The following is a 16,578-nucleotide window of genomic DNA, read 5'->3' as shown; positions in this document are numbered from 1 at the left end:
TATTATTATTATTATTATTATTATTATTATTATTATTATTATTATTATTATTATTATTATCATTATTATTGTTATTATTTCTATGACAATGGGTGACACTTTATACTTTATCACAATTGCAAATATTCGCAGGTCGCAAGCAAGACGCGACAAAGAAAGGAAGACTCTTATTAAAGAACGTAATTCAAGTAACAGGCGATGGTTAGCGCGGAAAAATCCAGATCCGAAGCTTAATTTTCCACAGACTTTAGATTTACAGTTCAGTCTTAAAGAGAGAGAGAGAGAGAGAGAGAGAGAGAGAGAGAGAGAGAGAGAGAGAGAGAGAGAGAGAGAGAGAGAGAGAGAGCTATTTTTGTATGATTTTCTGCCGTGTCTGAAATTACGGTATTACTTAATCTTATTTTGTTTACGCATTTATTTTCTATGACGAATTTTTTTTTTTTTTTTAGCAGTCATATAGCTAGTCTCGACCAACACTCTGATAAGGGATTTTAAGCTTTGTATATTTAATTTCTTGTTTACTCAATTAACTGATTCTTCGGCTCTCCGACATATTTTGTAAGGATGCCATGAACTGCTATCTGAAAAGACTTAAAAGGTACGAAGAAATGTATATACATATGCATTCTTTCTTCCTATATAATAAGCATAAACTGTGCGATGTTTATCTGCTATTCAGTGAGTCAAAGTTTACATACCATGCGTTTTAAATGCAATAATACTTCAGCTGAAACATGTATACAAATCCCTTACACTATATATTTATTATTAACGAAGACGGCGCTCTTCTGGCATGACTAGTGAAACGTGCCATTATTATCTATGTTAGTGGTATTCGTCATTTCCGGCAGTAGCATAGCGTTCCCTTGTTATCCCGCTAGAAACATTCGTTGTAACACCCTCTGTGTGTGTGTGTGTGTGTGTGTGTGTGTGGAGGACGACATAAACTACCAGCAGTGTTTTTAGTACAGAACAAAGAGATGCTTATGTGAGACGCACACAAAAACGCCACTCACTGATAACTGACTGATAAGTTCCGGTGCTGCAGACGACATCCGCTCGTAGTCCTCCCTGACGCCGCCTTCATTCATTGCCTTCGCCTTTAGCTTCATCAATAACTTCATTTACAACTTGCCATTCTCAACAAAAACTCGTTATTCCAAAAGTTACTATGCTTGTGCTTGACTTATTATATTAAGGCACAGTGTAATAGCCAGTGGGTCTTGTCCTTGAGCAGTGAACCAAAGGACAGCTGGGGGCGGGCGACAAGCGGACGCAGTGTTTGGGTTGCGTCATGGCCTCGCTCGGGGGATTCGTCGAGTTCTTCCAGAAAGGGAAAGTAAGTTCATCAGGGTGTGGGCAGAGGACCAGTCACCTCGCCGTATAGAGGAGGAAATGTCGGAGATCCCTTTGTGCGAGAATCCAGACCTGAAGGACGTGACACAGGGCTGGGAGACGAGGGGGTAGAAAGTACCGTCCCTGGACTCAGTCTAACTGCACCTTTATTACATGAAAACGGAATCAAATGGGCTTTATAATTAGTTTTTGTCCGTTTTTCCGTACCCAGTTGTGGGTTTTGAGTATGTGTGTAGTAAGGAGGTGCTTCCCAGGGCATGATGAAAGTGACCCCCCACCAGTGCAGGCCAGGGTGACAGTGGGAGGCTTGGGGCAAGTGTCAGGCAGTAGAACATGGCGCCAGCTGCCAGTAGGCTCATGACAGTTCCACACTGCTCATCTATGAGACCTCAGCAATTATTTCCTGAGTAGAATGGAGGCTCTTGATGTAGTCATATATAAAGTACATGTGCTTTAAGGAATAGGTATTCATCCTGGTGTATAGTCGGTAAATCTGTAAATTAACCAGTTAGCCCAGTTTGATTTCAGCATCAGACAGTGAATTACACTTACTGATTTTAATCTTTCCTCATTTATTTATCTCTGTATATAGAGTATATACTTTTAATTCCAACTTCATAATTCAAAAATAATACAAAAAAAAAAAGTTGATTTTCCTAGTCTGGTTGTTACAGACCAGCAAAGCAGTAATGTGTATATTTTCATATTGTTGTTGGTTTGGTAATTTGCATCCTTCAGATATTCAATCCTTACCCATTTCTCTGTATATAATTTTTGTCAGGTAATGGAATAGTATTAAAACTTATGATAATGAACAACTGAGATAAGAAGGGAAGTGTGTCTGGTCAAGAAATTGGCAATAGAAGATTGGTGGTAGCCCATACCCAGATGATGCTGGCAGACAGGATATGGAGAATTACACATGACAGTTGTAAAGTGAGTCGTGTAATGGAGCTCGGTACATTCTCATCATTCTGAATGTTTTAAGTGTTGATTTGGATCAGCAAGTTTAGAATGTCAAAATATCCTAATAGGCTAGTATTAATTATAGAGAATAGGTACACATCCATGCAGTAGAAGATTGGGGTGGCTTAATCTAGAAAATTTGTTTTACCACATTATATATGGTAGTGTGGAGATTGTATTTGGCAGTTAGGAGATTGTATATGGCAGTAGAAGAATATGGAGAAGAGAGGGAGACAGGATGTGTCCACAAGCAGTAATACATTGTTTGGTCAGTCACTGCTGGGTAACAAATCTAATATTTTGTCCATCTTTATCTGTGAGACATTACTGTAGGTATTTATCTTTCTTGTAGGTTGTGATGTGTACCAAGCTATTGAATTTTCTAAGTTATTCCTGTGAAATGACTTGTTTGTTGGGAGATTTTCCTCCTTAGTGAAAATAAATAAATAATTGCTAAGATGTGGCTGTCAGATTTATTCGAAACATGCCAAAATATATTAGAAAAATTGTTTAATCTTGAAAGAACTTGGGTGTGGCTTACTGAAAATTCCCCATTGTAGGTTTGACTAATTGGCATGAGACAACCTTGATAACTTAAATAGCATACATGGGTTCATGATATGGTGTCATGCAGTGCCTTAAAGCTTTATGAAAACACTAAGAAATTTATCTGAATTCAAGATTAATTACCCACAAGAGCCTTTCACCAGGGGCATTCATGGAAATGTGAGTCTGACACCTTTATACCATTCAGTCCAAGATCACTAGGGTCGGAGAAGATTTTGGTCAGCCTTGACTGTCCTCTCACTACATCAGGTTATAACTTTGATGTTGTAGTTCCTTATCATGCAAATGCTTGAAAGCTGTAGATATAGAAGAACAGTGCTATCTGGTTAGGAAGTTGTAAAGTTAGGTCGCAATTAATTTTGAGATTCCCTTCACTGTTATACAGCAGTTAGATCATACCTTTGTGTGAGTTAGGAGACTTGGCATTTTCAGGGAAAAAAAAATATAGTAGCTGTATTACCTTATATTATAACATACTATACTTATATCAAATGGACGTGAAATAATTACTTTGTTGTGGTTTGGAGTATAGAACGCAGAACTCTGTGTTGGTTTGGCTGCAGAAAAAAATAATGGAAGATAACATGACCAAGATTATCTATGAATATGATATATGCAATAGGTGGAAGAGATAGGCCCATGATGGCCCATGATAGGCAAGGCACAATGTCCCAATCATTGAGCATGAGAGGACAGCAATAAACGGAGTCTCTTCTGTGGCCATCCCTCAGAGGGAGTTCTTAGGAAGAGGTGTCAGATATAGACAGATAATGAACTTTGTTATATATTGAAGTGTGCCATACCAGATGGGATCGTACCATTGCCCAATCCTGGGCTTCAGCACATGTAATTGAGTGGCCAGTAGTTTTCTTTGCTGCCTTGTACCCACCTAAGGCTTGGGAAATCCAGAAGCAAGCAGTCACTCAAGTAAAATCCAACCTCTAAGCTGAGATTTGAACATCTTGCATTGTAGACAGAAGCACTTGAATCTCCACATTCACATATTTGGTTTTGTGCATGTGAAAATATTTCTTTAAATACTGATGAAAAGTAAATGTATTTCTAGATGTAAGCAAAATCATTTTTATTTGAATTGTTCTTATGAGAGGTCATAAGTGAGAGTTAACCTTGTATTAGATGCAGTGGCCTCTGAAGGAGCAACTCAACCTTGAGCAATGTAGAGCAGCAAGTTAATACCAGTACTAACCTGGCTGTACGAGTAGATGCCATTTGTGAATTGCTCAATTACAAAGTATTAATTGTTGCTTGATTTTCAGATGCTGTTCATTATCAAAGTGATTTATGATTCTGTGTTATGACTTGGTAGAAATGTATTTTAGTCCTTGTGAATAACATTGATAATGTAATTACCATCAGTAGCTTATTTTTCACTATAATACTATTAAGATTCACTGGTTATTGGGACAACTTATAATTGAGTCTTTGTGTTTGATGTGCTGAGAAATGTATACTAACTTTAAATGAGCCATATATATATATATATATATATATATATATATATATATATATATATATATATATATATATATATATATATATATATATATATATATATATATATATATATATATTTTAATGTTTTGTTTGATTTCTTTTCTTTGTTACAGCTAAACTCCAAGCAAGTGAGTAGTGACGTGTGTTTGTAGGTGGTGGACTTATGCTTTGTTTCATTACGTTTTTGGACATGCACCCGTTGCACTTTGTTTTATTGCTGATGAAATGGATGTGGAGTATGGGTGTGGGTAATCACTCATGACTAGTTACTTTATTTTCATTCATCTTATGTGACTGTTTCATGTATGATGCACACAGGAGGACCATACAACCATACTAAAAGTACAGTCAGAATTGTAGTATGGTTATATAGTTGTATGATGTACATATATGATGTCTCATGTAGTTTATTTCAAAGAATCAATTTAGAAGTTAGTAAGAATGGGAATAAACCCTTCCTGAAGGGTAACTCCACCCTGTTAGATTATCTTATAATTGGTCTTGATAATAAGTGGATTTGGTTTTATCTCCTAAACAATTAATATTATCCAAAACCTACAAAAATGTGTTGCTTCTCAGAGTGGATATAATTTCTCTGTCAGAATGCTATATAAATCTGTTAAGGATGATAAAGAGACACCATAGAAGTCACTCATTCACCTTTACATCACCCAGATGGGAAGAAATGGCATCTATATGATATTGGCACATGTCTTGAGCACTACAGTATGTAGAGTGATTGGCTGTAACTTTCATCCACCTCAGCTGAATAGTGTTTAATGCACTAAAGCTCTATTTTTTGGACTCGCCCAAATTTAAGCACCATTTCAACATTTTTAGTGTATTTTAATAATGTTATGTTGTTAGACACTACATTTTCAAGAGGTATAAACACACATGCACACATACCTGGTAGAAGACTTGTACACAAATCTAAGATAGTTTAAGAAGAATAACCCATAGAACTTGTAGCTTGATGGTGGTGGTGGGTCTGTGTTGGGCTGCCCTTTGAGATGCCTGATTGGTGGTGGGCTGGTGTTAACCACAGGAGCCCTGAGCATACTTTTTGTCTCTATAGTTATGTTCATTTTGCTGCAGGTATTCCAGATGTCCTGCGTAGAAGTGTATTCTCTATATAGTTATATCGAGTTCAGTCACAGGTTAGAGAGCATGACAAATATTGACCAGTATTGATAGAGCATTAGTAGTTAAAAAGAAAAAAAAAGTTTTTCCTTTCCTGCAGCAAAATATTGTGGCCTTTTTAAGGTGCATAACTTATTTTCTGGCTAAATAATGGGCTTGCTTGTTCTCTTTATGTTTAAGTTAAACTTAATCGTTGAGTGTATGGGCTATTTTTATAACACCTGTTAGTACAAGGGACATAATATGTTCAGGCTCTTGGCTGTATATTTTTTTTCTTTCAAGTCATGTATTTGTTGTGTTACATAAGTCATGTGTGTTCCCTCAAAGTATTGAATTAATCTGTAATAATGGTAAAAGGTTTTACCCAAATATGCCCCACTTCTGTTTGATGTGGTGCCTCTAATTTTTAAACTTCCCAAAATTGTAGATTTCCCAAATAACTGAATGACCTTCATGCTTGCCCTGAGACATCCCAATAGAAGTTTATGTAGTCATTATAATGTTTTGCCTAAGAACACAAAAAAACATATGTAGGAGGAATTTCATTATGTATACATAAGGGCTTCAGAAGGCTGTGCATTGAAAGCTTTAGTTAGCATTTAGTAGAACAAAATTGCCCAAATTCATAATTTTCTTTCTCTGTGTAGCAGGAGAGAATCATTGTCTTTTGTCCATAGATATATACAGAATAACTTTTTGTATACCAGAGGTATAATAAGACATGCCTTTGTTATGCACTGGTACTACAATCCAGGGATAAGCTATAGTTTGACTGTCCTTTATGTTCTAAGCTGTGATCCTTTTCAGTCATCACTGTGAAATCCTTATGAAGAGCCAAATGCTTTGTGAAAATTTACTAATCATTGTTGTATCTTCATAATAGGGAATATGTCAAGTGTAGTACCCAGGTGTTCACTCTCCCCAACTATTTCTCCATAGCCAGGCCTACATGACAAGGACCTCTTTTGCAGACCTTCAGACCTAAGAAGAAGTTTGAGCCAGGAACTCTCAAGTACTCACTACATAAACAGGCACAGGCATCCCTAAGCTCTGGCATCAACCTGCGTGCTGTGGTGGCACTGCCTCAGGAAGAGAACCTAAATGACTGGATTGCTGTACATGGTAAGATTGACTCCTCAGCAAGGGAGACTTTACATTACTAACTCCAAAAGCTTATGTTATTCATTATTATATTGTTAAATAATGTGTGTTTAAGGTTATTTTTTTTCATATACGTATATAACATAAATGATGCAATGAATGGTATATAAGTAAATTTCAACAGTAATTCAAAGTTAACTGAAAAATTTTTACTTTTAAAGCAGATGATAACAGGCAGTGTCCAGGAAGATCAAATTACCTTTGGTCAGGGTTTGGTTGAATGCCATAGCTACACTATCTCTACCTCAGCATATAAGTGTCATTTTGTCATATAAATCATAAAGTATTTCTTCAAGCAGTCACTCTGAGTATAAAAGTTATGCCATACACTGTGAAGGATGGGCACTGCTATACCAGGAATACATATGCTAAACAATCCCTACCCCCCCCCTTCTCTCTCTCTCTCTCTCTCTCTCTCTCTCTCTCTCTCTCTCTCTCTCTCTCTCTCTCTCTCTCTCTCTCTCTCTCTGTCATGAGAATTCATTTTTTCTGATCCAATGATGGCTAAATCTATTTATAAATATTTTGCATATACATATGAAAGGAATAGTGTAATGTTAAAAGATCTTCAAGCCTCTGTTAGCTACAGGTTTTATATTTCAGTGGTGGATTTCTTCAACCGGATCAACCTCATTTATGGCACCGTGTGTGAATACTGCACGGAAGCCTCCTGCCCTACTATGTCTGGAGGTCAAAAGTTTGAATATCTTTGGGCTGATGGAGTCAAATACAAGAAAGCAACACCCTTGCCTGCCCCACAGTATATCTCACTTCTGATGGACTGGGTAGAGGCACAGATCAATGATGAACATGTATTCCCAGTTACTGTTGGTATGTCACTGTTTTAGCTCTAAACTTTTAGCGTAAAAGTAAACTTTGTAGCACAAAAACAGAATGCTTCTTACATGTTACCATTATATTATCCTCTGATTTTTTTTCTATTTGTTTATTTATTTATTTATTTATTTATTTATTTTATTTTATTTATTTTTTTCTCCTGTGTTTAGGTAGCTGCTATAATCATCATCATCATCATCATCATCATCATCATCATCATCATCATCATCATCATCTCTACTATTGCCATTTTTCAGTTTGTGGAATCCTTTATTATAAAGATACTTTCTGAGAAAGGTTGAACAGTAGATGTAGACAGGCATTTGGAAAGAAAAAGCATTGAATAATGAAAAAAACTTGAAAGTTATACAAGAAGAAGTTAAATGCAGAATTTTTAATTGAATTATAATTTATTTTGGTTGGGAATCTTTTTTATGCATGTGTGTGTCACTTGTCAGTCTATTGACATCTGCACTACTGCATTAATTTGATCTTTATGTTGAAATAAGTACTTTATAGAAATAAATATGCATATACAAGGTGGTTACCATTATACATTTATGTATTGAAGATTTTCTCAGTGTCAGTGCCCTATATGCAAAATCTACTATTATTTTTTCATAGCCATGAAATTTTAAGTTGGGAAAATTGAGTAATATGATAGGATGTATGCCAACTTGAATTTTAATATCATGACAGGCTTAGGTTGTTTACTCATTTGGGATTTTCTCCTCCATGTGTAGGAAGGAACATAAATGGTGAATTCATGACTTCATATTGACAAAAGTATATATTTCAGATGTTCCATTTCCAAAATCTTTCATACCACTGTGTAAGAAAATCCTCACTCGCCTCTTCAGAGTGTTTGTCCATGTGTACATCCATCACTTTGACCGCATCGTGACGATTGGGGCGGTAAGTGAAGTGTTCTTGTAGTTCAAGTACAGATAAAAAAAAAATGATCATGGCATCTGATGACTTACCATGTCTGCATTTAAGGTTTTGTATTATACACCACCATATCAGAGATTCAGTCATGGGCCTCTCACAGCAAATTTATCTCACATTCAGATGAATTTTACAGTATTTCTGTGAAGTGCCCAGTGGGAACATTACACTTGTGGATTTTTTTTTTCCTTTTTTTTTTTCTTTTTTTTGGGGGGTTAAATGTGTAACTAAAGGAAATTCATTGAAAAGGATGATGTCTAATTGTGATGTTTTTATCTTATAAAATAAATTTAATTTTCATGCTGGCTATAAATGTTGCTTTGTATGAACACAGGTAGCAAAATGGTGTAGAAGATTAAATATAAGAGAAAATTATGTGTATGTCATAAATACATTTTGTAATGTGCCACCCACATTTGTTTGGGAGGCAGAAAGTTTTTTTTTTCAGTAATTGGTAAAAAACCCTCATTTTTCTTTTCCACAGGAAGCTCATGTAAATACCTGCTACAAACACTTTTACTACTTTATAACGGAATTCGACCTGGTGCCTCAGAAAGAATTTGAACCATTGAAGGACATGACAGCTAAGATATGCCATGACAGTCCTGAGCCAGCCGTGAACAGTGAACCCAAGAAGTAGCTGGTCAATGTGTGTGTGCTTGAGGCAGCCACATGTGCCAGTTTGAGACAGCAATGACAGCCATGAACCTTGGGTGTCTTACTGTGATGGTACAGATCTGTGTTGAGTGAGTGAGGAAGGTGATCTCAGAACTATAGCAGTAAAGCAGTGTTCCTTAATGCTTCTCACTCAAACTTACCATTAGTCACTAAGAGTCAAGTGTGTTGAGATGCTTGGCAATACAGCTTTATGTACTGCAAACCAGACTGTGTTTTCAAATCATAAAGTCCTGCTAGAATACATACTTTCATAGAAGTTTGTCAGTTGTATAGTTTTATATATATATATGCATAAATTTGTTATCATCCCGAGTATACTAATAATAAGTGAAATCGTGTACATCATAGAAATTTTGTGGTATCATTGATGAACATTTGACTTCATATATTTATATAAGTATGCATAACAATTAAGTATTTTATTTTAGAATTTTATATATTTTTTTAGCAGTACAGTACTTTAACCATCATGGCAAAGTTGTTCAGAATGTTGAAGACAGCAAAGGTATTTTTATCAAATGCTCCTTTGTCATATAAAATTGTGAGAGGAACCGTTGTGTAAACAGGAAGACAAAGAAGTTTAGCCTGTGCAGGGAATGCAAAGTGAGTTGTCCACTGTCATTTGAAGAATTGAAGTTTTTATTGTAAATGACTATGAGGCCACTAAAAATACTATTTAGTATGTAGGATCAGATCCAAAGATTATGTTATGGCCTTCAAAAACTGGATTCAAGAATTCAGATAATGTACGAGACAAAAGTATACAGCAACAGACTTCCACTACAGACAAACTTTGTTTTGTAAAAAGTGGCAATTCATGCATTATACCCACTGTGGCATATCAGGGAAGTTAAAGGGCAAGGTTTCTTAGGTATGAGAGTTAGTTATTGGCTAAGGGTGTTGTTTGTGTCTTTGGTACTATACTGTGACAAGGAGCTGACTAACTCAGATCATTGCATTCAAGGCTGCACGCCACCAAACAAAGGAAATGAATGTTAGTGGGATTGGTAAAATCATCATTGATTAGATTACAAGATTTTTTTGCTATTAGCCTGCATTAGTGAACATAAGAATTACTAGTTTTTACAGTCTTGTAAAGTTTGTTGTGATGGGAGCCAGGCACCACTACTTTATCTATTACTATAGATCTTTCTTTGGGAAACAGTGCATTTGAAATTCCAAGATTTCTTCCATTATTTAGAGCAGCATCTCAGTAGTTTGTAGACCAGGTGACATTTATGAAAGCTGGTGAAATAATTACTTATTTTTTATAAGTACATAGTGAAACCTTGTTCATTTGGACTTTGGCAAAAATGTAAGAAAGGATTGCTTAAAGAATATGAAAGATTGATACTTCCAAGTTAGAGTATAAATTTGTGACATGCACAAGAACCAAAACAACATGTTGGCAACTGCTAACAGATATGCAGATTTAAATTTCTTTAATGCTTGAAGGACTTTTGCAGGTTGGAGTAAGGGACAGTAGTTGTGGTTGATAAGGATGAATAGAGAACAGTTGTGAATGTGTGAATGGAAATACAGCTTCAATTCAAGCTTCTTCTGCATCAGTTCAGAGGCAGAGAAGGGGTTGGGTCTGTAATGGTGCTGCAGGGTAAAGCAACTCTGCTGCAGATTTTGAGAGATGTGCTACACAACTGACCCCTGTGTAGTGTTGTGGTAGGGATTGGTCCTCCCTCTCCTATATACCTAGAAACCAAGATATGCAGGAGTGCCATGGAATATATGTAAATGTCTTGTCCTGGCTACATTCCTTGCAAGGAGGTTGTCAGCTACATACATTGATAAGTGCATAATAATTTACAGTATGATGTCAAAAGTTTCCTTAGACCAAAACTATACAATGTAGGTAGTATATATTTTTTAAGATAAACTTGTTCCTTGATATGACAGGACCAAGTTAATTTTCATTTCATCTGAGCATGACAAAAACTAACCACATTCTAGCTGCATTTGTGAACAAAAGTAATTGTCTTTGAAAAGAAAGATGTTAAGTAGCTCGTTCTATATTTATACCTATATGTTAAGAACATATAGGTATCAGAAACAGTTTATCATTGGACTAAATAGACAGAAACAAGTTCAGATCATTTCATTTGAACATGTGTAAGCATGCAGGAAGAACTTAATAGGAAAGGGAAATGGGATTTTTTTTTTTTTTTTCCCCTCTTCTTCTTAAGGAACAGGTACCAGAATACAATAGAAATTTATGACGCCCATTCTCGTAACTGGGGAAAGCCCCCATTAAATTAGAAACATGTAGTTGTCACTTCAATGAAAACTTTGGTTAATTAATGTCTAAAGAAGCTTTCATTCTAGTCACACCTTCAAAGTGCAGCCGCACTGGTAGGTTTCTTAATGTAATCAAAAGATACAGTAAATGTGATAATTATTATATGTATATGAAATAGCTCTGATTATTGTTTCCGTATATAACAATATGCTACTTTTTTTGTGAAGTTTTCTTAATGAGCTACTATGCATTCTTTCAATTGGCATTCATTGTACTGTAAAAATTAACATCTGAAACATGTAGCAAGGATTTTAGGGCAGTTCCAAAGATTATTTGCATAATATCAACAGGAATATGAAGATTGTTTTCTCCACTGAATTATGAAAAATCTAGTTTACAGTTGGTCATGGGTAGGAAGACATAATGTATGCCTTGGTCCTTATATGCAAGGTTTCATTGTATTATGAAGTATTAAGCAAATGAAAGATGCAAACCTGAAGCAAAAGCAGCTTCTTGCTCACCCAGATTCATGCATTAATTGCACAACTACATGTACCATAACTTTGTTTTCATGTAAATTTAGATATATGAGGTGTTTCAAATAGGTTGGGACTTGTTACCAGATATATGATATTTAAAAACCAGTTTGTATCCTTGTAGTGAAAACATAATTTTTTATTCATGTAATCCTGGATCCTTTCCTGCACAGCCAGTAACCTCACCAGCTGTTACTCACTCAGTCTTTGATGCTGCCATTTGTTAATCTCATCAGAATCTCTCTAATATTAAAAAACCTTTGATCAGACTAAGTTAGGAACAGTTGTATGTATACTGCATACTTAGTTTAATCCACTGCAACCTCTCTGATATGAATATTTAAGTGAATGTACAGACTAAGTCTTCAGTAAACCTCAAAGTCAGATTGAAATTCAGAGTAGCTACCAAAGCTAACACTGTATGATTAAAAATCTCTCTTTTGCCATGTTCCAGATTTAGTAACTTCATATCCATCTTGCTTCAGAATCACAAAATCCAAATCACTTACAAGGCTTTTCAGTACCAGTTATCATAATTTTTTGTGGCATATATATAGTGCTAATGATAATGAAACATAATGTAACTGGTGCAATAACTAAGTGAGAAGAAGCAGACTATTTCCATCCAGATGATAGGAGGAGGAACACAAAATGTAGCATTATAGATCTGATGTAATTTTTATAATCTAAGCTTGCATATTTCCAGTAATTATTCTAAACTGCAAGGAAGCTCAATTGTAGGTATTGTATCTAATACTGATATTGATACTGAGACATTTTAGTGCCATAGTGATATTGATATAACCAACATGAGGATTAGTGTAGCACTTACTATGATTATAATTTATTAGCTACCAGACTACCTGAATGCAGTATATGCAAGAAGGACATGAAATGCTATCATGTAGTAAAATACTGCCTAGCAATGATAAACCTGCTGAAAAGTTGTTGGTAAGAGCTATGAGGAACAAGTTTCAGATTAATGTTCAGTAAAGTTTTCTTGAATTTACAAGTAGCTATTAATTTGTTTCTTTGAGAACTATGGACTCCTTAAAGGAAGTCAAGTGCATCCAGAACATGAGTGGAAACTTTCTTAGTGATGATCCTGGATGTCTGTGGATTGCTATGATACTGCTGTTTTGATCAGTGCAAACCATTCCAGCTAACAGGCAAAAAAAAAAAAATAAATAAATAAAATAAATAAATAATAACAATAATAATGATAATAATAATAATAATAATAATAATAATAATAATAATAATAATAATAATAATAATGATAAGAAAAATTGCTGTCATTTCATTTCTCTATACACTTTTGAAAAAATATTTTTGTCTTAGAGTTTGCAGTGTATTGGTTCTATACCAAAGCTTGAAATTTAGGGGATATTTTTCTTATTTATTGGAAGAAAGACATTTGTTAAACTTTAAAGTTATCAGTTTTCATTACTATAATTATATATACATTTGTATGACTACAGTCACTAATAGTGTACATGTGTGTGTATGTGTGTGTGTGTGTGTGTGTGTGTGTGTGTGTGTGTGTGTGTGTGTGTGTGTGTGTGTTTTGATTGATTGATTTTATTAAGTGTGTGTGTGTGGGGGGGGAGGGGGAATGTATAATTCACTGCCTCAGCACCATTGCATGATGCAGCAACATTGCCTGTGCTTCAACATAACACTCTTAGCACTGGCTTTCCACCATCTGGGAGCACACACAAAACAAGGAAGGTTGTGCTACCTACACTAAAAAAAAAATAATTGTCAAGCATTAAGTTCACCTTTTCATAAATTTATTAAATTTTTTGTTAATATTACTGAAACTGCTGTTATATGCAGAATTTTGAGTTATGTAAGATGCATGTTGTATGCATACAGAATTGAGCAATACCTCTGTTAAGTGCTGTTACAGTTTTTTTTAATGCTCAAGTTTTTTTTTTATTTAATTTTACTTTTTCAATACTATTATATTGAAATGTGAACCTTTTGCTTGGAATCCATTTCCATGCTGAGTGAAGATGTCCAGTGGGCATGAGTGCTCAACCTGAAGCATCTTTCCCATTGGCTTTTGATAATTCTACAATAGTATTAAAAGCACTTACTGTTTTGTCAACCAAGATCACATATTTTAAGGTGCTTTCATGTGCCTTTCATGGGCACTAATGTATGGACACAGAATCCTACCACCTCTATTCACATGTTATTTGGAGCCTCCTTAAGGATCTGTCTTGAGAGGCTGCATGGAGAGGTGGAGGCCTCCTTGAAGTCATTGGAGTTGGTAGTGATAGCCTGGTTTATTTTAGTCACATTTTGATTGAAGAAAAATGGTGGTATAATTTAATAAATCTTTATAGTTGTCATTTGTTAATCATAGAAATGTGGCTATTAAACACTGGAAGCATATCAGTGGCAAAATGTAAGTCATGTTATTATCAAAAATCTCATTTTGTTAGAAAGAGCTTATGTATCAACATATGTATACTTTGACTTAGCTTAATGAAAAGCAATCATTTATGATCAAGATTATCTCCACATATGACTTGGCTGTAACAACTACATATACATATATATACACATTGTTAATATTTGTTAGGATGTTGGTTAGAAATCCCTCATGAGAAGCACTGGCATCCATAATGTCTTGAAGGTGTATGTTGCTTTTCTGTGTTTTAAATGTTTTATTGAATTTTTAGATATTTGCATTTTCTTGTTGATATTTCAAGCCTCAGGAAGTGTTTTCTTATTGCCACCATGTAGCTTTCATTGTTTTTTAATCTGTGCACTACTTATCTTAACTGTCTTTACAGTATTCTTGCTGTATACCATCTCAGTTTTTATATTCCCTGCAGTAATATGGTTTAAGTTAAGTAATTTTCTTAATTTTCTTTCTTGCCTTTCTAAAGTTTTGCCTGTATACCATATCTGACATGGCAGTCCATATGTTTAATTTCATGATAATTTAAAAGAATGGCCTGCAAGAGTCAGTGTAGTTGGTTAACCAGAAATTATATGTAAGGTGACTTGAAAGGTACCAAGGCTGTCTTGTTGTAGTGTGAAAATATTTAGTGCAGCAGCTCACAGTCTGCTCAGCTTCCTTATATCCATACTGTTCTTTCATAGCAGGAAGATAGAGCCATAGTGCCACATATGTTTTGATACTAAGAGAAGTGTGACTGAATATAAAACTGGAAGAGAGAGAATATTTCCAGTTTTCCCTTAAGAGCTTACTAATGGGCCAGTGAGTGCATGTAAATCCAGCAACTGACATTATCAGTTTTAGATTGTCTGTGTCTCTTTACTTAAAGTTAGTTATTCTTTTCTGTAATCTTTAGGTTCACTTTGTTGCAACTTGCATGGAAAACTTTAATTTCTACAGTTCACAATATTATTACTGAAGAATATAGATACTTTATTGCAATCCATTTTTTGTGTGGCTAGCTAAAATTCTGTTACTTGTCTGTCAGTGTCAAGAGATGGCACCTGCCTCTTGAAACCACTTGAGTGGTATGTACCTGTGCCCCTTATACCAGCTGAAGGAAAGTCTACAAGACAACTATTGTGTGACTACCTGTGTCTGGGATCTTCATTTTTACAGCACAAGCACTTTTTGATCCATACTTTGGATTAGGACTCTCTCTCTCTCTCTCTCTCTCTCTCTCTCTCTCTCTCTCTCTCTCTCTCTCTCTCTCTCTCTCTCTCTCTCTCTCTCTCTCTCTCTCTCTCTCTCTCTCTCTCTCTCTCTCTCTCTCTCTCTCTCTCTCTCTCTCTCTCTCTCTCTCTCTCTCTCTCTCTCTCTCTCTCTCTCTCTCTCTCTCTCTCTCTCTCTCTCTCTCTCTCTCTCTCTCTCTCTCTCTCTCTCTCTCTCTCTCTCTCTCTCTCTCTCTCTCTCTCTCTCTCTCTCTCTCTCTCTCTCTCTCTCTCTCTCTCTCTCTCTCTCTCTCTCTCTCTCTCCCCAAATACATTATATCTCTTCTGGAAGTGAAAAAGACAGATGTGTGTGTGTGGGCAGAAAAACTTTGCATAACTTGTATAACTATCCTGTGGATCATTACATTTTCTCATTGACGCAGATATGATTGTGCACATGTGATATTAATATGTTGTTTATTACTACAGAATAAACAACCATCAATGAAATTTGGGATAGTAAGTTTAAAAATTGTTAAGCATCAAGCATTGTGGGTGTCATCCTTTTCATATACATATTATTTTATACATAGAAGTCTAACCAGATGAAAAAATTGCAAACTAAATAGCCTCCTTGATGAACATCAATAAAATATGCAATTTGTTTATGAAAATGTGATGATGTCACCTTTATAGGAACTTCATTATAATTTACTAATTTTGCACAAAAATCATTAATGAAGCTTCTTACAAATCATACATTTGAATGGGATTTATCTGTATTGAGTATATAGCATCATCTTCCATTACATGCAGGTGCACACTGCTGTCAATTATACTGCATCTTTAATACTAGTTATTGGTAATACGTCATTCTCTGCCTGATGACTTAGTGCCATCACCAGTACCATTCCTCTGTGCCCTTATGCATAATATTTCTTCTCCTCCTTCACAAACTCTCTGTTCTTAGTGATCCTGAAAAAATATAATTGT

The 16,578-nt window shown here is 35.3% G+C and overlaps 1 protein-coding gene across 4 annotated transcripts; it reads left to right on the top strand.

The window, feature by feature from the left end:
* Positions 1–834: 834 nt before the first annotated feature.
* On the top strand, positions 835–15,697 carry LOC135107628 (MOB kinase activator-like 3). Of its 4 annotated transcripts, none has more exons than XM_064017689.1 (6): positions 835–1,339; positions 4,518–4,532; positions 6,519–6,669; positions 7,312–7,539; positions 8,345–8,460; positions 8,978–15,697. In XM_064017689.1, exons 1-6 carry the CDS (start codon positions 1,295–1,297, stop codon positions 9,131–9,133), a joined length of 711 nt encoding a protein of 236 aa, XP_063873759.1. In that variant the 5' UTR covers positions 835–1,294; the 3' UTR covers positions 9,134–15,697. The 4 variants fall into 4 exon arrangements, with proteins under 4 accessions (XP_063873759.1, XP_063873760.1, XP_063873758.1 ...); XM_064017688.1 differs by lacking the exon at positions 835–1,339 and adding an exon at positions 1,352–2,292; XM_064017687.1 differs by lacking the exon at positions 835–1,339 and adding an exon at positions 1,352–3,048.
* The last annotated feature ends 881 nt before the right edge of the window (positions 15,698–16,578 follow it).

Source organism: Scylla paramamosain, chromosome 15 (assembly GCF_035594125.1).
Source record: "Scylla paramamosain isolate STU-SP2022 chromosome 15, ASM3559412v1, whole genome shotgun sequence".
Classification (NCBI taxonomy): Eukaryota; Metazoa; Arthropoda; class Malacostraca; order Decapoda; family Portunidae; genus Scylla; species Scylla paramamosain.
This window is presented reverse-complemented; position numbering and strand designations above follow the sequence as displayed.